Source organism: Saccostrea cucullata, unplaced genomic scaffold (genome assembly GCF_032062105.1).
Source record: "Saccostrea cucullata isolate Sc308-1 unplaced genomic scaffold, CSIRO_AGI_Scuc_v1 ctg146, whole genome shotgun sequence".
NCBI classification, from domain to species: Eukaryota; Metazoa; Mollusca; class Bivalvia; order Ostreida; family Ostreidae; genus Saccostrea; species Saccostrea cuccullata.
Genome location: NW_026919274.1, coordinates 131668 through 155655, shown reverse-complemented (window position 1 = coordinate 155655; position 23988 = coordinate 131668). Strand labels below are relative to the sequence as shown.

Below are 23988 nucleotides of genomic sequence, written 5' to 3'. Positions count from 1 at the left end.
AATATTTTATAGGGGGGTTCAATATTTCACAGTGATATTTTGAACCCGGGTTCAAAATATCGCTGGGTTCAATATATTATATGACACTGGTCGGGATCGGTTTAATTGGGAAAAATGGTAAAACATAGGTAAATTTGACTCCTTTTATTTCTCTCAATATACCAGAGCCCACTGATTTTATTGAGTGACTCGAAAGTTTGTACTTTGTATTAATAATAACATGAGAAAAAAACTCATTTTAGTGTATTGGGTTTTATAACGTAATGAAAATTGGATAATGAATTCAAAAAGTTACTTGGTAAACTCAATTTTGGACCACATAATTTTTTCTAAAGAAATATAAATTGGAGTCTTATTCATTAATGAAATTAAAGATAAGAGTCTATAGTATAAATAATATTCATAGACACATCCAGGTTTTGCGTATCTGGTACATGTAAAACAAAATAAAAACGTAGTATTTTTATTTACCCCCATGGTGACCTTTTTGCACTTAAAATTGAGCACTTACCAAAAATAATACTAGCGGAGCACTAAATTTTTTTTTGATGTTGTCATGTGTAAACACTTGCTTTAATAAGTCTACATGCAAAAAATAATAAAAATCCATGACATGCGATGTGCCACTCATTGCCTGATTTTCAGTGGACTGCCTCTTAAATTAAGAAACGGCCACCATGCTCTATAAAATATTTCTGAAAGTGAAATTCATCTTAAAAAGCAGTACGATTAAATATATTTATTCTAATTAAATTCCATGTATGAATTTTGTTTCATGTACATGTATTTTATTCAACAGAAGATTGAACCCAATAGCCCTCATCTTATACCATTATAGGATATTAATGACACTACCTAGTTGACTTTCTACAGCTTGAGTATCTCTGACGTTTTGTCAGTATATACTTGTTTTTACTTTTGTATCGGTATATTAAAGCACGTAAATATAATAAATACAGTTTAAAAGTACAGTGGCGCCTCATCTATGCCAGGCAAATTGTCCGGATAAGTCAATTATCTGAATTCTATTGATTTCTCTTCCAGGTATACTGTATTTGTATTGTAACTCTTATATATAAAGAAAGATAAATGCTATCATATAGAAATAATGATTTATTTTTTTAAACACTATATCTTTAGTATACATCAGCAAAAAATTTTTTCAAATATAATAAATATTTTTATAGCTAAAAACTAAATGCCACTCACTTTGCCGGTGGTGTAGACAGGTTGTAGCTGGAGAGCAGAATGACAAACATTGGATATAACGCTGCTTTTATGGGCAGATTTTAAATTACCCAGCTTAGTTTTTACTTTCTCCTTCCTATAAATTGATGAACATAGCCAAGCGAATTCTCTCATTTGCAGCTTTGATTACACCCAAGCGAGCTGTCAGTATCGAGTCTAATTTTAATTTGAACACTCATCCACTCTAAAACTGACATAATAAAAATTCACGCAGTAATCATCCCAAGCGAAATAATTGATTGTCTAAAATTATTCAAATTTGATTGAATGTTTTAGTTTTTTTTTTCCATGATAACTGCCACCAATCTACAGATGAAAGTTACAATACCGATTTGTGTGTGCACATGTGTAGACTACGAGATTATGAAACTATGTCGTCCCGTCTATAAATAGAAAAATATTTAAAATCAGCTCTGTACTAAAATTATAAATATCTCGCAGATAACAAATAACTGAATAGAAAATTATTTTCTGTTACCAAATTAACACAGTTAATTGTTTATTTTCATTTGTGTATCGATCTCTCGTATATTATGACCACATCCACTTAGCATGCTTAATCATCGTAAGTCATTCATAACAGGTCACAGGTGATCGTCTTGTAAAAACAATCAACCCGGCCAGTGCTTTGATAACAATTATCACTCAGTTCTGGCGTGAATGTTGACAAGAATGGAAGTACAAATTAAAATTTACCGTCCGGATAAATGAACCAATTTATAACGTAAAAATACATTTTGTAGTAAAAAAGAGCCATTACGGAAGCACGTAAATATAAAATTACGTTGAAAAAATCCGTTCCCGAGAAAAATCGTCTGGAAGGTGAAGCGTCCGAATATCTGGCGTCCGGATATCTGAAGGTCCACTGTATATCATTGTGAAAATTAGCAAGATTCTAGTTCCCCTGGAACAGGACTATTTCCCTGGTTGCACATTGGGGAAAAGTCTTGGCCTTGGGGAACTGGAATTTGCTAACTCCCTCAATGATATACTTTAACTGTATAATAACCTCAATGACTATTTCACGAAAATAAGGTTTCATGAAAATTAAGTGAACTACAGTTTTTAAATGCCTCAGTCTGTTTTTTTTTAATGTCTGAATGTCTGGTTTAATAAATTGCCTATGATTGTTTCAGTATAATAAAACAGTTATGGAATGGGTACGCTGGAAATATCAAATTTACGGTTCTCCTCGGCAGGAAACTATTTCCCTCAGTGGCTTCCCCGCCTCGCGAAATAGTTTCCTCCCTAGAGGAACCATAAATTTGCTATTTCCCTTATACCCCTTCCATAATTAAAAAAAATAATGTCCTTAAGTCTTGAGAGAGATCAGTAAGGTTCCTTGGACAGAAGAGAATGGTACAAAATAATTCTAAAGAACTTAGGCAGCCTTTATCAATTAGAAGCTAAAATATTAAAAAAAAAAAAAAAACTTACCAATTAGCAGGTTGTGTTAGATCACAGATTAGCTGAAGGTCTTGTTTAAACTCAAAATGTGGATATATCTTCTTGGCATGGTCAATGAAAAATGGAAATATATCATCCACATGCTTTCTGTCGCTTTCTTTACAATGAAAAAAAAACAAGAAATTAATAGAAAGAATGCAATTAGATATTCAAATTCAATTAAATGTGTACAGGGATTTACTCCGGGTTTTATTCCATACACCCAAAGGCACTGTAACTGAGGATCAACAGAATGTCAAATAAATCTGCTCTGCATAATGTGATGTGATTTAACAAGAGGCCCACGGGCCTTATAGGTCACCTGAGTATCATATGTAACAACTTTCCAACAATTGAATTTGGTTTGTGTTTTAAACCAGAGGCCATGAAATTCACAATTTTAAAAGAGGCACCATTGCTTATCATAATTATAAACTAAGCATGCTTACTCTATTTACTTAATACCCAGAGGTAGATCAGAATAACAAATAGATAATGCACTTCCACTTTAAAACCAATTGTGCAACCCACCCCAGAGGTACCACTGACCATGGGGCCACATATTTCAAAATTTTGGAAATTTTATCATAAATTTTATTTTATCATAAACGGTAGATAAATACCAAAGAGCAGATTTCAAAGCATAAATTTATTTAACTTATTTTCAGACTATGTACCCCCCCCCTCCCCCGATACCCCTGACCCAGGGGGCATGAAATTAATCAGTTTGGAAGAGACACTGACTTGCTAATCATAACTATATATACTTGGATCATTAGCATAATACCTAGGTGCAAAGGAAACAATTTTCAGAGAATTAATGTATTTTCACTATATAATCAAAAGAGCCCACCCCCCTATAAACCAAATGGCAAATCCCCTGTCACAGGGGCTATGAAAATCACAAATTTGGTTGAGGTATTATAACTATATACTAAGTTAGTTTATTTAAAACCCAGGAGCTGAGAAGGAGATTTTAAAAGAATTAATGTATTTTCACTATATAATCATTGGAGTCTCGCCCTAACATCAGAAACACTGACCCCGGGCCATAAATTTCACAATTTTGGAAGAGGCACTCTTGCTCATCATAAATATGTATTTAGTTAGTTTATTTAATACCCACGAGCAGAGGAGAACATTTTCAAAGAATTAATGCATTTTCACTATATAATCAATAGAGCCCTACCCTAACACCAGAACCCCTGATCCCGGGGCCATAAAATTCACAATTTTGGAAGAGGCACTCTTGCTCACCATAACCATGTACTTAGCTAGTTTACTTAATACCCAGAAGCAGAGAAGAAGATTTTCAAAGAATTAGTGCATTTTCACTATATAATCAATAGAGCCCCGCCCTAACAACAGAACCCCTGACCCTGGAGCCATAAAATTCAAAATTTTGGAAGAGGCACTCTTGCTCATCATAACTATGTACTTAGCTAGTTTACTGAATACTAGGAATGTCAATTTTACTCGGACAGCTTAGTCGAATAGTCGGATGCTTTAGTCGAACGATAGTCGAGTATTCGTTTAATTTCAATTATTTTTTCAGATCATTTTCACTGTTTGTCTTTTACAGACTAGTTTACAATATCTAACCTACGCTTTCACCATAATACAACAAATTTCTGAATTGTAAACATGTATGTAGTACAATAAAAACTTTACATCAATATGCATCCAATGTATTTTATTTCAAAATCAATATATTAGCTGCACATTTTATCTAAATGCAGAATATCATACGCTTGTATTTGTCCTTTCTTTACATACAATGTAACGGACTTTGTTAAAATCAAAATCAATACATTAGCTGCACATTTTATCTAAATGCAGAATATCATACGCTTGTATTTGTCCTTTCTTTACATACAATGTAACTTACTTTACGAAAGTTTCACTTGAGAACTTTGTATATGTTTGCCTGATTCGGCAAATGATACATGATCTTTGATGTTACACTACAGAATACAAGTTCTGTTTCACGTAACCTTGATAATTAACACTGTTTACCTTTTATAAGCTATAGCAAAACTGTAGATTTTGAAGACATGTTTGCTGAACATACATCGACGTACAAATAATTGAACAGTTTTACCATACCCTTAATTTTACATATGAAAATATTGATCTGTAAATAAATGAAATGGACAAATCTAAGTTTATTGCCTTGAAATCGAAATTACTTTGATGGAACACATTTCTAACGAATAACCGACTAAAGAAATTTTAGTCAATAGTCAGTATGATCGAACGATAGTCGAGTACTCGAATATTCGTTGACATCCCTACTGAATACCTATTGCAGAGAAGAAGATTTTCAAAGAAATAATGCATTTTCACTATATAATTTATATAGCCCCCACCCTAGCACCAGAACCCCTGACCCTGGGGCCATAAAATTAAAAATTTTGGAAGGGACACTCTTGCTTATCATAACTATGTACTTACTTAGTTTATTCAATGCCCAGGAGCAGAGAAGAAGATTTTCAAAAAAATAGTGCATTTTCACTGTATAACCTATTCAGCCCCGCCCTAGCACTAGAGCCCCTGACCCCAGGGCCATGAATTTCACAATTTTGGTAGAGGACTCAATTCTGATTACAATCATGCAAACAATTTGACTGCTTGATGTCCAGGAGTAAAGAAGAAGATTTTTAAAGATTGCATTAATTTCAGTGGTTTTGGCCCCACCCCTCAGGCCCCAGGGGGGCAGGGGCCATGAAATTCACAATTTTTGTTCCCCTTCATTCATAGATGCTTTATACCAAATGTGGTTGAAATTGGTTCAGTGGTTCCAGAGAAGAAGCTAAAAAGACTGACGACGACGGGCGAAAAGAGATAGCAATAGGTCACCTCAGTTTACTCAGGTGACCTAAAAATGAAGTCCAGGGTCACCTCATCATTTCCATCCCAGAATGATTTTGGACATTCTGATTTCTAGTCTAACTCGCCAAATGATGACCTACCATGTGATGAGTTAGGACTAATATTAAATAATCATGTTTAATATTTTAAAATAAACTTGATAAGGCCTTAAAAAACTTTTCTTTCCTGTAAACCCAACCGACCCATTCAAATTGCAGCCAGGAAGGTGTTTCTCCTGCCAAATCCGTGTTTGATAGATTAGCTGATGCAATTTTTACTAACAGTTGAGATATAAAATATATCAACCTTAAAGTCAATATTCACCCTAAATATAATATTCCCCACATATAAAGATCATTTTCTGCCACTAGATCGAGCCATGTTGGTTGTCCACTGTAAATATCGAATTTCAATTCAGGGATGTTTGACCCCATTTAAAATATGATAAGTGAAAATGTTTTTTTTTTCAACTAGTAATTTTATTATACATGTGTCAATATGCAAGATTGTACATTAGCAACACAAAATCCTGACTTACTGACCCTTAATTGATTTACTGGTATTGGGATTATTACAAGAAACAAGCAAAAAGAATAAATGTATTTTTACTATATAACCAATAGAGGCCTGCCCTAACCCCAGACCCCCCCTCGCCAAGGGGCATTGAAATTCACAATTTTGGAAGAAACATTCTAGCTCATCATAACCATGTACATGTATCTGCTTAGTTTGTTAAATACCCAGGAGCAGAGAACATTTTCAGAGAATTAATGCATTTTCACTATATAATCAATAGAGCACCACCCAAACACCTGAAACCCTGACACTGACCTACTTTTAAGTTATCATAGTTCGAAGACCCAAGATGCATCAACTGACAAAGTTTGATGATCATAGGCCTTATAGTGTCCAAAATATGCCTTAACATCAATTTGAAAACAAATGCCCGCAAAATTACAAAAGTAGGTCACCGCGACCTACTTTTGAGTTAACATGATGTGAAGTCCTAAGATGCATTAAGTTACAAGATTTGATGATCCTAGTCTTAATAATATGCAAAATATAAACGTTTTTATTAAGTGTAAATTTAGGTCAACTTTGAAATGACCTTGAGACCATGCCCTTTGCCCCAGGGTAATTCCCCGTGCAAAATTTAATCTTCAACATATCCTGATGCTTGTATGTAAGTTTGGTGAAAATCTGCCTGGTGGTTATGGAGAAGAAGATTTTTTAAGAACCAGTACTTATTTTTATTTTATTTTCCTGATTATCTCTCCTTGTTTAAGGGTCCCAACCCTAGTTCTATAACAAGTGGTAGCCCTTGGGCCAAGGATACCCTGTGACAAATTTGACAAAGATTGGCCAAGGGGTTCTTGAGTTATGGCCCATATTCTAAAAAGTTTATGCACATCGCACAAATGGCCATAGCATTAGCTCTTTGAGCCTTTGGCTCAGAAGAGCTAAAAATACATATACATATAGTTATTTCACAAGTCCACGGGACATACATGATAATGTGTGTTTAGGTTTAGGTACACATGCTTAACATTGCTTTTATACCTACCTTTGTTTATTATGTCATATAAAACCACATGCAGTGGAGCAGGAAGCTGATCTAAGTTATTCATCACAAATTCAATAAAACGCTCCATTGCTTTGGATAAGAAAGGTTCTGTCAAAAGAGAAAGGAAGACATACCTTTGAAAATTCAACAAGAGGCCAATGGGCCACATCGCTCACCTGAGTAACTTTTGTGATGCAGTTCTTTACCAGATTTCCCCTCTTCTTATATCTATTGTGGCCCCATATCCCCCCCCCTCCACTACCCCCCATCTTGATTTTAATAATTTAGAATCTACACTACCCAAGGATACCTCCACCTAAGTTTGAGCTTTCCTGGCCCAATGGTTCTTGAGAAGAAGATTTTTCCTATATATTTCTATATAAAACTTGGATTCCCTATTGTGGCCCCGCCCTACCCCCGGGGGTCATGATTTTAACAATTTAGAATCTACACTACCCCAGGCTGATTTCACATATGTTTCAGCTATCTTCGCCCACTGGTTCTTGAGAAGAAGATTTTTAAAGATTATTCCTATGTATTTCTATGTAAAACTTGGATTTCCTATTGCGGCCCCGCCCTACCCCCGGGGGTCATGATTTTCACAATTTAGATTCTTCACTACCTCAAGATGCTTCCATATTAATTTCAGCTTTTCTGGCCCAAATGGTTCTTGAGAAGAAGATTTTTAAAGATTTTTCCTAGATCTATATATTTCTATGTAAAACTTTATGGCCCCGCCCTACTCCCAGGGGTCATGATTTTAACAATTTAGATTCTTCACTACCCCTGGATGCTTCTTCATAAGTTTCAGCTTTTCTGGCCCAGTGGCTCTTGAGAAGAAGATTTTTTAAGAATTTTCCTACATATTTCTATGTAAAACTTGGATTTCCTATTGTGGCCCCGCCCTACTCCCGGGGGTCATGATTTTAAAAATTTAGAATCTAAACTACCCCAGGATGCTTCCACATTGCAATTTCAGCTTTTCTGGCATTGAGAAGAAGATTTTTAAAGATTTTTCCTATATATTTCTATGTAAAACTTTTCCTATTGTGGCCCCACCCTACCCCCGGGGTGATGATTTTTATAATTTAGATTCTTCACTACCCCAGAATGCTTCCACATTAATTTCAGCTTTTCTGACCCACTGGTTCTTGAAAAGAAGATTTTTAAAGATTTTTCCTATATATTTCAATGTAAAACTTGAATTTCCTATTGTGGCCCCGCCCTACCCCTGGGGGTCATGATTTTTAGCCGGGCTTATTGCTCAAAGAGCAATTGCCGGCTTATGTGATCCTGTTCAAGGCAGGATGTTGACCCCATAGTCGCCATTTTAAAGTTACGTGCAAAAATATAGTTTTTGCTCTCGACCGCTTTTGAGATAATACAAACGCTAAATAAAGCAACAAAAATAAAATGAAATTTTATCTATATAAAACAAACATTAGTAGTAATGACTTTGAAAACTTCATAAGTCAAAGAACATAGTTCATTAGCGTAAGGATTTTTTGATAATCAGTGTTACCGTAGTTCTCTACACATACGATGTAAAGCAGGAGAGGGAACCAGACTGGCCTGTTTGTTTACATTCAGCTGCGGTACCAGATTAATTCTGATTCTGACAAAATCGGACTGTGGTATTAGGATTGAAAAACTCACTGTCAGTGTCTTATCATTTATATTGATAGTTTTAAAATAATTTTTTCATCAGAATATAAACATGATTCATGTAAGAAATCCATTCTACTCTGTAAATAAGCCCGGCTCTCTGTACTTCTGAGTACTTTGATTATAATTTAGATTCTTCACTACCCCAGGGTGCTTCCACATTAATTTCAGCTTTTCTGACCCACTGGTTCTTGAAAAGAAGATTTTTAAAGATTTTTTCCTATATATTTCAATGTAAAAGTTGAATTTCTTATTGTGGCCCTGCTCTACCCCCGGGGGTCATGTGGTTCTTGAGAAGAAGATTTTTAAAGATTTTTCCTATATATTTCTATGTAAAACTTGGATTTCCTATTGTGGCCCCGCCCTACCCCCGGAGGTCATGATTTTAACAATTTAGAATCTACACTACCCCAGGATGCTTCCACATAAGTTCCAGCTTTCCTGGCCCAGTGGTTCTTCAGAAGAAGATTTTTAAATGATCCCACCCTATTTTTGTCTTTTCTTGATTATCTCCCCTTGGAAGGGGATCTGGCCCTTTATTTTACAGACATGATTTCAAGGAAAAGTAAAAAAAAAGCTGAAGGGGGTCTGGGGGTCCTCCCCTAGCGGGGTTTCAAGGGGGCAGCGCCCCTGATCAGGGGGTCCAGGGGGCCCACGGCCCCCGACCGAAAATGGTTATTTTAACATTAAAAAGCCCCCTGAGAACTGAATTTTAGAGCACATATTTAAATTTTGAATGTAAAAGATAAACTTGAAAATATCTACTTATAGTTCTTTTTTGGAGAAATAAATTACAATGAGAAACACCACACGTCCAGATCTTGATCGTTACATAAACGGACTCCTGATTGGAGAAAGTCTACAAGGAGGCAATTATTCAACCAATGAATAAGCCGTTCACATAAAAAAATTAAAGGAACTGTTTCGAAGAAAGTAAAAGTCAAATTAGTTACGGAAAAAATCCGAATTACTATAAAAGCGGATTTGAAAAATAAGAGCGGAAATAATAAATCCGGATAGCGGATTTCCGCTTTAAAGCTGAAAAAAATCATGTCTGATTTTAACAATTTAAATTCCCCATCCCCCAAGGATGCTTTGTATTAAGTTTGGTTAAAATTGGCCCAGTGGTTCTTGAGAAGAAGTTGAAAATGTGAAAAGTTAACAGAGGGGTGGACGGACAGACGGACTACAGACAAAATGTGATCAGAAAAGCTCACTTGAGCCTTCGGCAAGTGGGCGAAGATAGCTGAAACATAACTGGACCACTGGACCAAAGATGAAAAGTAGTTTCATCTCTCAAATCTACATGAACTCAAAATTATTCAATTAGTAAATAAAATTAAAACAAAAGGTCCAGGGGTCACATTACTCACCTGTGCAATTTAAGCTAGGCAACAAGCAGAAACCAGTTCAGTATTGAAAAGTTTACATGACAAGAGGCCCAAGGGCCTTATAGATCACCTGAGTATCATGTAACAACTTTCCAGCAAATGAATTTGGTTTGTGTTTTAAATCAAAAGCCATGGAATTCACAATTTTGAAAGAGGCATCATTGCTAAACATAATTATACACTTAGCATGCTTACTTTGGTTAATTAATACCCAAAGATAGATCAGAGTAACAAAGAGAAAATGCATTTCCACTTTATAACCACCAGTTGTACACCCCAACCCACAGGAACCACTGACCCTGGGGCCACATATTTCAAAAGTTTGGAAATCTTATCATAAATTTTATTTCATCATACATGGCTGATTAATACCAAAGAGCAGATTTCAAAGCAATAATTTATTTCAGACAAAGAACACCCCTGTACCCCTGACCCATGGGCCCTGAAAGTAACCATTTTGAAAGAGGCCCATTTCTTCATCATAAATATGTAATTAGATCATTGGCATATTAGCCAGGAGCAAAGGAAAAGATTTTCAAAAAATTCGTGCATTTTCACTAAATAATCATTAGAGTCCACCCTAATCATTAGAGCTTGACCCAGGGGTCCTGAAATTCACAAATTGGGAAGAAACATCCTTCCTCATCATAACTATGTACATAATTCATTGATTTAATACCCAGGAGCAGAGGAGAAGATTTTTAAAGAATTCATGCATTTTAACTTTGCAATTAATAGAGCCCCACCCTAACACCAGAACCCCTGACCCAGAGGCCATGAAATTCACAATTTTCGAAGAGACATTCTTGCTGATTATAACTTTGTACTTTGTTAGTTTATTTAATACACAGGAGCAGAGGAGAAGATTTTTAAAGAATTAATGTAATTACACTACATATTCAATAGAGCCCCACCCTAACACCAGAACCTCTGACCCTGGGGCCATGAAATTCACAATTTTCGAAGAGGCAGCCTTATTCAACATTATTAACAACAGAGACAGAAAAGGCTTGATCGTGAAAATTAATTGTCGTGAACTAGTTTACCTACGGAAAATCATGAAATAAAGTGGTTGTAAATAAAAGTTGGTTTACAGTATTTAATGAATTTTTTTTTGTTTTAAGAATCCTATTCAGTACAAGAGGCCCAGGGCCTTATAGGTCACCTGCGTATCATGTAACAACTTTCCAACAATTGAATTGGTTCGTGTTTTAAATCAAAGGCCATGAAATTCAAAATTTTGAAAGAGGCACTATTGCTTATCATAACTACATGTATACACTCAGCTTGCTTACTCTGGTTAATTAATACCCAGAGGTGAATAAGAGTAACAAAGAGAAAATGCATTTTCACCTTATATACAGTTGTGCACCCCATCCCACAGGAACCACAGACCCTCAGGGTCCGACACTCGTCAAAATTTGGTCTCGCCATTTTGGCAACCTTGGTATGATCTCAGGTTGCCCGAATGAATTTCAAGTCATCCAAATAAAATATCAAATGAAACAAAACTCAATGTACAATTGTTTAAAATTTGTTAAGATAATTAACAGAAGTTGTGTTTTTTCAATTTTATATTAAAAAATGTAAACCAAATATTTGGAATGTCAAGAGGTCTTTCAGCATTTTATCAAACAAAAATATACCAAGTAAGCAGAATGATGATTGAATCAGACAGCCAGAATGCTTAAGTTTGTAGTTTAAAACATTCATTTTCACTTACCATGAAACCCTGCATAAATGGGTTCAAATAACCTGGACTGAAATAACGAGGTGTGATATTACAGTGGACACCCAACATGGCTGTCTATATGAGATGATCAGAAAGTTGTAGGGGGAAATGCAAGATGTTACAATGATGATAATTACTCTTTATATTTAAGGTGACTGTTGACTAAGTTGGCATATTTTATATCTCAAATAAAACTTTAATCAAGACTTTTGGTAAAAATTGCATCAGCTGATTGATCAAACACAGATTTAGCAGGAAGAAATTGAACATGTTGAAAGGGTTGGTTTTGTTACAGGAAAATATTTTTTCAAAGCCTTATGAAGTTTATTTTAAAATATTAAAGATCATTATGAAATATTCCCAACTTGTCCCAGGTCGTCATTTGGGCGAGCCAGACTAAAAATCAGGTCGTCCAAAATCATTTCTGGATGGAAATGACGAGGTGACGAGCGCAAATGTCGAACCCTGGACCCTGGGGGCACATATTTCAAAATTCTGGAAATTTTATCATAAATTTTATATCATCATAAATGGTTGATTAATACAAAAAAGCAGATATCGAAGCATTAATTTATTTTCAGACCATGTAACCCCCACCCCAAATACCCTGACCCAGGGGCCCTGAAATTAACCATTTTGGAAGAGGTACCTTTCATCATCATTAATATGTACTTAGAACATTGGCATTAATACCCAAGAGCAAAGGAAAAGGTTTTCAAAGTATTGATGAATTTTCACTGTATAATCATTAGAACCCTGCCCTGACACCAAAACTCCTGACCCTGGGGCCCTGAAATTCATGAATTTAGAAGAGGCTTCCTTCTTCATCATAACTATGTACATAGTTCACTGGTTTATACTCAGGAGCAGAGAAGAATTTTTTTCAAGAATTAATGTATTTTCACTGTATAATCAATACAGCCCCACCCTAACACCAGAGCCCCTGACCCAGAGGCCATGAAATCCACAATTTTGGAAGAGGCGCTCTTATTCAACATAACTAAATGTACTTGTTTAGTTTATTTAAAACTCCGGAGCAGAGAAGAAGATGTTTATAGAGAATTAATGTATTTATACTATATGATCAATAGAGCCCCACCCTAACACCAGAACTCCCAACCCAGGGGCCATGAAATACACAATTTTGGAAGAGGCATTCTTGCTCATCATAACTATGTACTTGGTTAGTTTATTTAATATCCAGGAGTGGAGAAGAAGATTTTCAAAGAATTTATGCATTTTCACTATATAATCAATAGAGCCCAACCCTAAAACCAGAACCCCTAACCCCAGGGCCATGAAATTCACAATTTTGGAAGAGGCAGCTTTATTCAACATAACTATATATTCAGTTTGTTTATTAAATACCCAGGAGCAGAGAAGAAGATTTTCAAAGAATTCATGTATTTTCACTATTTAATCAATAGAGCCCCACCTTAACACCAGAACCCCTGACCCTGGGGCCTTAAAATTCACAATTTTGGTAGAGGCACTCTTGCTTATCATAACTGTGTTGGTAACTTAGTTGGTTTATTTAATACAATGTACCTAGGAGCAAAGAAGAAGATTTTCAAAGAAATAATGCATTTTCACTATATACTTATTTAGCCCCGCCCTAGCACTAGAACCCCTGACCCCAGGGCCATGAATTTCACAATTTTGCTAGAGGACTCAATGCTGATTACAATCATGCAAACAATTTGACTGCTTGATGTCCAGGAGTAAAGAAGAAGATTTTTAAAGATTGCATTAATTTTAGTGGTTTTGGCCCCACCCCTCAGGCCCCAGGGGGGCACGGACCATGAAATTCAAAATTTTTGTTTCCCTTCATTCATAGATGCTTTATACCAAATTTGGTTGAAATTGGTTCAGTGGTTCCAGAGAAGAAGCTAAAAATGTTCAAAAGTTTACGACCAACATACGACTGATGATGACGGACGAAAAGAGATACATGTAGCAATAGGTCACCTGAGTTTACTCAGGTGACCTAATAAAAGAGGTTTTTTTTTCCAAAGTAAATAGATATTTTCCACTCTATTAAAAGAAAAATTAATCTAAAATTTTAAAATATTATATTTAACTGAATGATTTTTTGGCTAAGGAAAGCAAAAAAATTAAACAGTTTTTTAACACCCGTAAAATGAAACTAAATTATTCATGGCAGTCATGATGAAAATTCAACATGCAGATTTTATGGTGATTAATGAGCATGACGAGTGTTCATATTTTCTGACAAATCCAGTAGTAGTCTATCAGAAAATGTCCAGGCAAATTCATGGGTACAGACAGATGGATTAGACAGACAGATGGACAACTGAACAAGGTAATTCAAATATACCCCCTTAACTTACTTTGTGGTGAGTTACCCAAAAGATGTGAATTAAAGTTCAAAGAAAAACACTTACCCTTTAAACCCTCCCTCTCTGCTGCTTTAAATACTTCAGAACGCTTTGAGAAACTCATCAATTTCTGGGATACTAAGTCTGAAAAGCAAGAAAGTAAGAATTGTAACCATGGTAATTGGGTAATTTATTGTAACCAGATATTTGTACTTTTTTTAAGTACTTAGACTGATTTCACTTAGTTAATCTAGCAGATACAGAAGAATCACATATTTTCATGGGGTCAAATTTATAGGTGGTTTGAGAGATACTCTTGGTTCATTGGGATTTGATTTCATGGATGAATGATTGCTGAGTAGTTATGCATGTAACATTTCAAATTTCATGGCAGTCATAAATTCGTGGGTCTCTTGATACCTCGAAAACAATGAAAATTAAACCCCCACGAAAATTTCTGATTTCACAGTAATTATATATTTTTATTATGAACTGTACAAGTTATATTCCTAAAAAAAATCTATTTTTAGAGATAATCAGTATTCTTTATTACATGTATCATGATTATTTAATCAAACTAGAAAAAGATAAGAAAATGAAGTTTATTCAATCATTGTTAAATGTCAATGAGGTTTGTTGAAAAAATCCCTGGAAGCAGCGTACCCACAGGCTGGCCTGCAGTGTTACAAGAATTCTCCTCACCTGTAGTATTTTCAAAATACTGTAAAGCCACTAAAGGGGCAACCTCCTAAAACTTCACAACAACACCCCCCCCTCCACCCCAAGAAAATAGCAAATATTGAAGTGTTGGGGCCAACAATAAAAAACATAGGTAATCAGAGATTACAGAGCTCACCTCAACGAATGTTGTCTTTAAGTAAGGCAAAGTCACACAATTAACCAACAAAAAGTGTACATTCCAAAAATGAAAATATTTAAGCAATTTTGATCTGATACTTTGAAACAGACCTACATAAAAAATTTAAACTAGTTCTTCTTCAAGAAAATGTAATCAAAATCCAGCATCTGAAGCAAATTTGAGAGTTTTCATCTCTTGATGCAACATTTGTGCAAGTTTGGTTTATACAATGTAATATAAGCCATATAGTTTTTTGGTAATAGACCTGCACCCATAACTTTTACCTGGTCTATTATCTGAAAAATGTATGTCGAATTCAGCATCTGAAGCAAGTCCATTAGTGTGCATCCTAAGATGTATCGTCCATGCAAGTTTGCTCATTATAGGGCTCATAGTTAATTGGAAATCAAACATGCATCAAAAACTAACATTTTCACTCATCCACAAAAAGTAGATCAGATTCAGCATCCGAAGCAAGCCCGGTAGTATGCATCCTTATCTGTATCATCCATACAAGTTTGGTCGTTAAAGAACTCATAGTTACTTGGAAATGAAATCTGCACCAAAAACTTTAACCTATTCACTCAACCAGAAAATGTAAGTCAGATTCAGCATCTGAAGCAAGCCCGGTAGTATGCATCCTTATATGTATCATCCATACAAGTTTGGTCGTTAAAGAACTCAATGACATAGTTACTTGGAAATAAAACCTACACCAAAAACTTTAACCTATTCACTCAACCAGAAAATGTAAGTCAGATTCAGCATCCGAAGCAAGCCCGGTAGTATGCATCTTTATATATATCATCCATGCAAGTTTGGTCAACATAGGGCTTTTAGTTACTCGGAAATGAGACCTACACCAAAAACTGCACCAAAAACTTTAACCTGTTCACTCAACCGGAAAATGTAGGTCAGATTCAGCATCCGGAGCAAGCCTGGTAGTATGCATCCTTAGATGTATCATCTATGCAAGTTTGGTCAATATAGAGCTTACTTGGAAATAAAACCTGCACCAAAACTTTAACCTGTTCACTCAACCGAAAAATGTAGGTAGTATGCATCCTTAGATGTATCATCCATGCAAGTTTGGTCAACATAGGGCTTATAGTTACTTGGAAATGAAACCTACACCAAAAACTGCACCAAAAATGTTAACCTGCTCCAAAAACATTAAACTGGTCATTCCTTTGCTGAAACTGCAGCATCTGAAACTTTGACTGGTACAATGAAACACACTAGAACCATCTTCCATGCATGTCTAATCAATATAGGATAGAAGTTCTTAAAAAGAAAACTGCTCCAAAAAACTTAACCTTAACCTGGGACGCCGACGCCGACACCGACGCCGAGGGTATTACATAAGCTCCCCCAACTTCGTTGAGGTGAGCTAACAAGAGGCCCAGGGGCCACATCGCTCACCTTAGCTCTGGCTGTTTAAACTAAAAGCAAAAATCAGTTCAGTATTGAAAAATTTAAATATTAAAGTGAGTTCAAGTGGAATCATGATTTGAACAAACTTGAACCTACACCACATGAAGATGCTTCCATATGACTGTGACCAATAATGGCTTTGCTGTTCTTGAGAAGAATTAAAGATTTTCCCCATGTATTCCTATGTTAAACTTTGACCCCCATTGCGGTCCCATCCTATCCCGCAGGGTCATGATTTGAACAAAGAACTATATGCGGTATTAACCAACATTTGCCCCCCAAAATCAAACTTTAATGGAGTAATATTCAATTAAGTCCTTAAACAGTGGAGTATATGCTGACTTCAAAGCACTGAATAATTTCATAAGTAATGACCTGTGTATTCCTACGTAATGACGTCACAAATATGACGTAAATTTCAGTTTTTTATGAATTTTGCAGAAAAATGTACATATTTCGTCGATATTTTAAATAAGTCACCGAGCGCATGTGTGTTCAGGATAAATATTTTGATATAATGTGTAGAATGATAATATCAATGAAATATGTCAATATTGTTCCTAAACACACATGCGCTCTATAAATTGTAAAGCTTGAATTGTTGAAATTTTGTTAATTTTTTTATTTCTGAAAAAGGATATAAAAAGTTCATTAATTAAGCAGTAGTTAATTAACAGAAATTGTGAATACACTGCTCTGGAACTATAATATTTTCTGTTAACTTAGATTTCTCGTACAATTTATTGCATTCAGCACATTACAGGAAGTTTTCAAAATTTGACTTTTGTGGGGGCAAACATATGCAATATACCGCATATAGTTCTTTAAATCTACACTACTAGAGGATGCTTCCACATGAGTTTCAACTTTCCTGGTCCAGTGGTTCTGGATAAGAAGATTTCTTAAAGATATTACCTGTGTATTCCTATGTTAAACTTTGAGTATTGTGGCCTACATATCCTGGGGTCATGTTTTCAATTTCATTGAAGGGTTTGTTACGCTATTTTCAAATCTTCTTTTCTAGTACTTTAAAGCCATGATTAGAGATGTTTATATGGAATCATCCTCAGGTAGTGTAGATTCTACAATGAAGCGCATTGAAGTGGTAAAATTTTCCATTTGGATGAGACGTTCTGAGTCATGTTTTGAACGTCAATTTGAACATAATGACACGCCCATTTCTTTAGAAACGAGAAAGAAATATTCGTTGTAATGTTTTAGGACAACCCACTTTCCGCGACAGGCAACATGAGTTTCACTGAAATGAAGATTTTCAAATAAGAAAGAGCTATATATAGAGTCATCGCTTCTGTAAAACATGTATTGCAACGAATTTGTACAGAATTATGATTTTATCATGTTTATTGGAGTTAACATAACACATGTATCAGTCGAACACGTGCTTACTCGGTGTTTATGTAAACCGTCAATTTCATTGGCGATTATATTTATGGAATACCTGTTCTACGGGTATTCGATTGAATCATTTGACCGATTTTTCCTTTCTAAAGAAATGGGCGTGTCTAAAGATAGCTCAAAATGTTCCATCCAAATGAAAAATTTTACCACTTCAATGCGCTTCATTGTAGTTTGTTCAAATTATGACTTCTGGGGGTAGGGTGGGGCTAAAATGGCTGATCAAAATTTTACATAGGAATAACAGGGAAATTTTTAAAATCATCTTCTTAAGTCCTTCAAAGCCATGATTAGTCTAGAGATATTTATATGAAATCATCCTCAGGTATGAGAAAAATGTCTAACGGGACCCAGGTTTTGGTTTGAGAGATAGAAAACTTCAAGAGATAGAAGTTCGAGAGATCAGGAGTAAATTTGCTTAGTTAATAGTTATATAGAGGAAAAAAACGGGACCAGAGGTTCACTTCAAGAGATCGAGAACTTCGAGAGATCGGAGTTCGAGCCATCAAGAGTCACCTGTATATATCTCTTATACTGTCAAATATTTCAGATCGAAACCTTTTTCTATCAAAAAATAATTCCAGATTTGCTTTTAGCGCTGATTATACTCCTTATTTACAGTTCCTGAAACATTCCACTTTCCCACTTGAATGGTGAATTAATGCTGAACGAACTGTGAACAAACGCAGAGTGTAGGGTGAGTGAATGATGTGTTAAAGCTGAATGCAAATTGGTGAACGATGAACACAAACAGCGAAAAGTTAATGGTGAACGAACAGTGAATGCGAGATGAACAATTTATTTGAAATGCCTCTGATCTTCTCCTTGCATTGAGTTTATATTCTATTGCATACCTGTCAACTCTCCCAAATTTTTCGGGAGTCTACCAATTTTTAACCATCCCTACCGATTGTCTACCGAATTTTTTTTTAACTGCAATTTCTACCGATTTTGAAAAAATTCAGAATCTTTACCTACTTGTGTTCATAAAATACCATCAAGTCAACACAAAAACGGAGGTCATGCAGTGTTTATCGGTAGCTAATTTATTAATCTGTTTATTGCCACTGATAAGAATCAACAAGGTGTCAGATGTGCTATCAGATGTAATTGCAGTTGCCATTGCTCCTTATTCTCATTTACAGTGTTTATTACAAAAGACAGAGATGCCAGATGTGAAAATTTTGCAGAAAATAACGATGAATAATTAATTAAGTAATTAAAATAAACTTTACAAAATTGTCCTAAGAAAGAGGATACATGCACATTAAGTAAAATTATTACAGACCCTAAACCATGCTACTACACCACTTGAACAGTACGGTTTGGTACGTTTTGTGAACGGTGCGGTACACTTCATGAACGGAAAGGTTCATTTGAGAACAGTACGGTATGCTTTCTGGACGGTACGTTTCGTTTCGTGCACAGTATCGTTCGTTTTGCAGTAAACTGCAGTCATGACCCTATTTCTGAAATTCAGTTCAGCTAAATCGGCCAACAAACAACCAGTCGAAAGTTTTGAAGAAAAAAACAGTTAGAAAATGGCAGACACACTAGTGATGAAACGATTGTCGTCGACGATCGATTGTCGATCGTTTTTGGGTGTTCGATTCCGATTATCGATTACGTTTTTCATAATCGATTGTCACCCAAATAAACTCGACTCAAATAAACTTGTAGGATTTGAACGAAACAAATACATATGCATTAACAATAAATGATGTACAAAAGGAGGTCAACAAAAATGGCGTCCGAAGACGAAGTTAACAACAATCAGATCAATCAAGTAGAAATTTACCCATATCCAGGGTATGCATATATAGATTGTTCTATCATTAAAATGATATTGTCCTACGGACCCAGAATTTGTTCCATGTATTCGTAATATAACAAAAAAAACACGGGCAATAACTCGTAATCAGTGCATTTAGTATGGACAATCTAGAGAGTTCCGAATGTAAACATGGCTATTAAATTTGAAGAGAGAGAAAAACGTTGATAATTGGATTTTCATCTTTATATGGATTATTTTTGGGGATAAAAGGCATAAGCAATCTCAAAAAGGGTTATTTTGATTAATTTGGAAGTTATTTCAAGTGCAAATCCTTTTATATTCTCCGCTCCAATTTGCTACATTGGGACGTATTCTAACTGTGGTGAGGGCTTGTACCGAGACACAGTTAGATTATTCTAACTAGGGAATGCAAAATCTGATGTCATGACAAACATTTTTAGTTTTATTGAGCATATATGTAATTTTTTTCCGTTTCTTTGTTACTTATACAACAAAAAGTTGTCTTTAGAACAAACTTTATAAAATTTTATTTTTAGTTTGTTCCATAAATGATAAATGCTATAAAGAAATGCAATTTTGTATTTGAAATTTTAATTACCAATGAAGTCGATCATTGATCGATTAAGCTTCTCCGATTTTGACCGATTATCGATTGTGAAATTTTCACGATTATTCAACACTAAGACACACAGACCATGGTTGATTTATGACTCGGAAAACAATTTGAACTAAAGATTGAGAGAGAGCTTGAGAATTTTGACACAGAAACACTGTCCTTAAAGTTAATATAAAAAGCTTAATTTTTGTTTGTTGCACAATCATTACTGGTATATGAAAGAATTTAGAGAAGGACATGTACAAATTTGAATTGGCTGGGTTAAAATGATAGGTATACATGCCCGAAGGACATGTGCTGAAAAACAATTGTTGTGAAGACTGATATATATATATCAAATTATCATTGCGTATATACTTTTTTCTATAAGTGCCATTTTGACCAAGTGCCGTTTTGCATAATCCAGGTGCCGTTTTCACCAGGTACCATTTAAACCATAATTCAGCCTGTTAGCTTTAGTCCTTGATTGGCTGCTAATAATTAGTAGAATTCAATTTTGGGGCCAAAAACTTCGTATTTTAAATTTTTTCCGATCGCTCACGCGATCTCATATATACTAAAGTCGCCTTAGGAGACACTACATTTTGGCGCGTTTTTCTGGGGACCGGTAAAGTAAAGTCGTTCCGTCCATTGTTAACCAGGTTGGGACCAATCGCCCAATGGGATATAATAGTCTGTTTGGGATATAATATCCCAAATGGGCTATAAATTTACAGTGCAAAAATTTAAAATTTTTATTTTGGCAATAGATATCATAAATCCGCATTAAAACACTTAAAAAGGAATAACTTTTGGTAAGCAAGTTTTTCTGCAACCCTACCATTTCTTAGATTGATCCCCAAGAAGTTATTAGGAAATTCCGAGGGATCAATCTCCTAAACAATGAGCATACAGGAAAACTTGTCAACCAAAAGTTATTCCTTTTTTAGTGTCCTGATGCGGATTTATAATATATATGGCCAAAATAAAAATTTTCAATTTTTGCAATGTAAATTTATAGCCCATTTGGGATATTATATCCCAAACAGACTATTATATCCCATTTGGGAGATTGGTCCCAACCTGTTAACGATTTTTGAAGTATTTTATCAGTGATAACTAAAATTAATACCAACCCGGATCAAGATCACCCGTCAAATCTCTCCCTGTTCCCGTTGGATCGATTAGTGTATCCAAAACAGTTTCTTTTACGGAGATATCCTCTATATTCCCCGATGTTTTTGAGTGAATGCCTCTTATCAACACCTCGTTCTTCCTTGAAGTTTTTAATTGAGGCAATTTGTTTATGTAATTGGTTCGAATGAAACCACTGAACCCGGCATCAGTTAGGAACTTTCGACATGCACAATATGTATTTCCCTTGAGAAATCTTCGTAACACATACATCGCTGATTTCATAAGTTTTTCTCAAAACACATGGAAAAGTCATTGCTTTCAATGTCAATTTGACGCTTGGAATAGATTGATGGAGGGAACATACTAAAGACCAGATATACTAAAGACCTGATATTTGACCTGATGGAAAAAATATTTCTTACAAATTATCAATTAAATTAAAACATTACATCTCATATTTCTGGGGCAAAAATATTAATGATAGTAGATAATACTATACTAAAATACACTTTAAGTGGATAATCAGTAGATTTTTTTGCTATGTATTTAAAAAATGTGGCGGTCAGTCGGATTCGATCGCCGGTGGCCAATATACTGGTGTCTCATTATATCGCGGTACTTAAAAACTTCTGCAAAAAAAGTGTAATTCCAATTTTTTACTTAAACTTTCACCAAATGATATTCATAAACCAAACTATGGCCTATCTTTTTAGTATCAAATTATTTCCCAAGCTTGCATCGTTCAATTCGTAGTCTACTTTTAAAACCGGAAGTCTTATTTACCTCATAGTATCGCGGTATGGGAAAACATGCCACCTTGTTGTTGACATGGACTCCAATTCTTATTTTTAATTTTACGATGTAATTTTACATAAAAAATAAACAATCATACAAACTAAAGACTTTCAAAACATGAACTTTATTATGCATTTTACTAGATTATAAATTCAGTGGTCTAAATATAATAAAAACGGGAATGGAAATCTGGAAAATTACGTTTTATTTGAATAAAAACTTTTCTGACGCATGTTCCATTCTTTGTAATCATCACGAAAATTTACATTCAGACGACAGAAAGATAGATTTATCCACAAAAATGATATGAGCTGTGTATATGATTTTTTGGAATATACCGCGACACTCTCTACCAGAGAGGAACGAACGACAACTCTGCATAGGAGATTGATACCGCGATACAATGGAACCCGCGATATAATGAGAATCGAGTATACATGTAGCTCAGAACTTGGTAGAGCAACTGACCGGAGTTTCAGCATTGTTCAGGGGGTCCGGGTTCGAATCCCGGTCTGGTCCCCTCCCGTTACAAAGGTATACATGTATATTCATGATGACCTGATATTTTTTACTTTACAGACCTGATATTTTTAGATGAAATGGAACTGCAGCAAATATTCAAATTTTATGAAGTTTAACATTGAAATCTGTTTTATTTCCCTAAAAATATACTAAAAAAAATAAATCAGGTCATTTAAACCCATCACATCATTTGAAAATATCAGGTCTTTGGTATGAAATCATCAGATCATTTCAAATCATCAGGTCAATTTTTTATTTAATTCTTGCCAAAAGATTTGTCTCAAAACCATTTCAAGTGTTTAATTTTTCTAAAAGAATTCTAAAAAAAAAAAATCAGGTCATTCAAAACCTCCCATTGAAAGTCATTTATATGAAAATATCAGGTCTTCACTATAGAAATATCAGGTCATTCAAAATATCAAGTCAACAAGTTTTGTAAGAACACCTTGATACAAAGAAAAAAATTCTCAGTGTTATTTACTAAAAGTGCATTTTATTAGTATAGTATCATCAATAATTGTCTCCCAAAAAATTGATACACATGTACAGAATGTTTAAATTGATAATTTTATGTTATATTTTTTCATCAGTCAAAATATCAGGTCGTTAGTATATTAGGTCTTTAGTATGTTCCTAGCTTGTTGGAGTGTGACTAAAATGGGTAGTAAATCCGGGCCGGGCCGGGTCGGGAAATTTGAAACCAAAACCGTGTTTTTTGCTAATTTCTGGGGAAAAAACACAACAATTATTTGCCATTAAAATAATGTTTTGAGAGAGAGGAAGAAGAACACGTCTGTCTAGTATACTGACTATTTTATTAAGTGACCATCAGATTGAACATATTCCCATGCATATAAAAATGATTGACAACAGATGATTTTAGGAGAGGAACTTTACCGTGAGAACTAATAATGACAGAGAGCAGTGTTTTATTAAAAATAAACATTCTGATGCTGGTTTGGTAATTGTTAATTATAGATTGACAGATTTAATTTAGAAGTATTAACATCACTATTCAACATTTGTTCAGTCTCGCTCAGATTGTGTTTTAAACATGGTTAAAGTAGGACATGTTATGCTTCCTATTGATATAGTTCATATCGACTTTCTTGCCCTTCCCTAGCACTAGAACCCCTGACCCTGGAGCTGTGAATTTCACAATTTTGGTAGAGGGCAGGG

General features: G+C 34.9%; 1 protein-coding gene across 1 annotated transcript in view; it reads right to left on the bottom strand.

The window, feature by feature from the left end:
- Positions 1 to 21806, bottom strand: part of LOC134283837 (ATP-dependent RNA helicase SUV3 homolog, mitochondrial-like) — a 158796-nt gene extending 136990 nt beyond the window's left edge. Inside the window, exons 1-4 of the mRNA XM_062766358.1 lie at positions 21492 to 21806; positions 14323 to 14400; positions 7130 to 7237; positions 2686 to 2812 (exon numbers count right to left, since the gene is read on the bottom strand). Of these exons, the coding sequence (XP_062622342.1) occupies positions 2686 to 2812; positions 7130 to 7237; positions 14323 to 14400; positions 21492 to 21774 (596 nt within the window). The 5' untranslated portion in view covers positions 21775 to 21806. The remainder of the gene's footprint in view (positions 1 to 2685; positions 2813 to 7129; positions 7238 to 14322; positions 14401 to 21491) is intronic.
- Positions 21807 to 23988: the final 2182 nt, after the last annotated feature.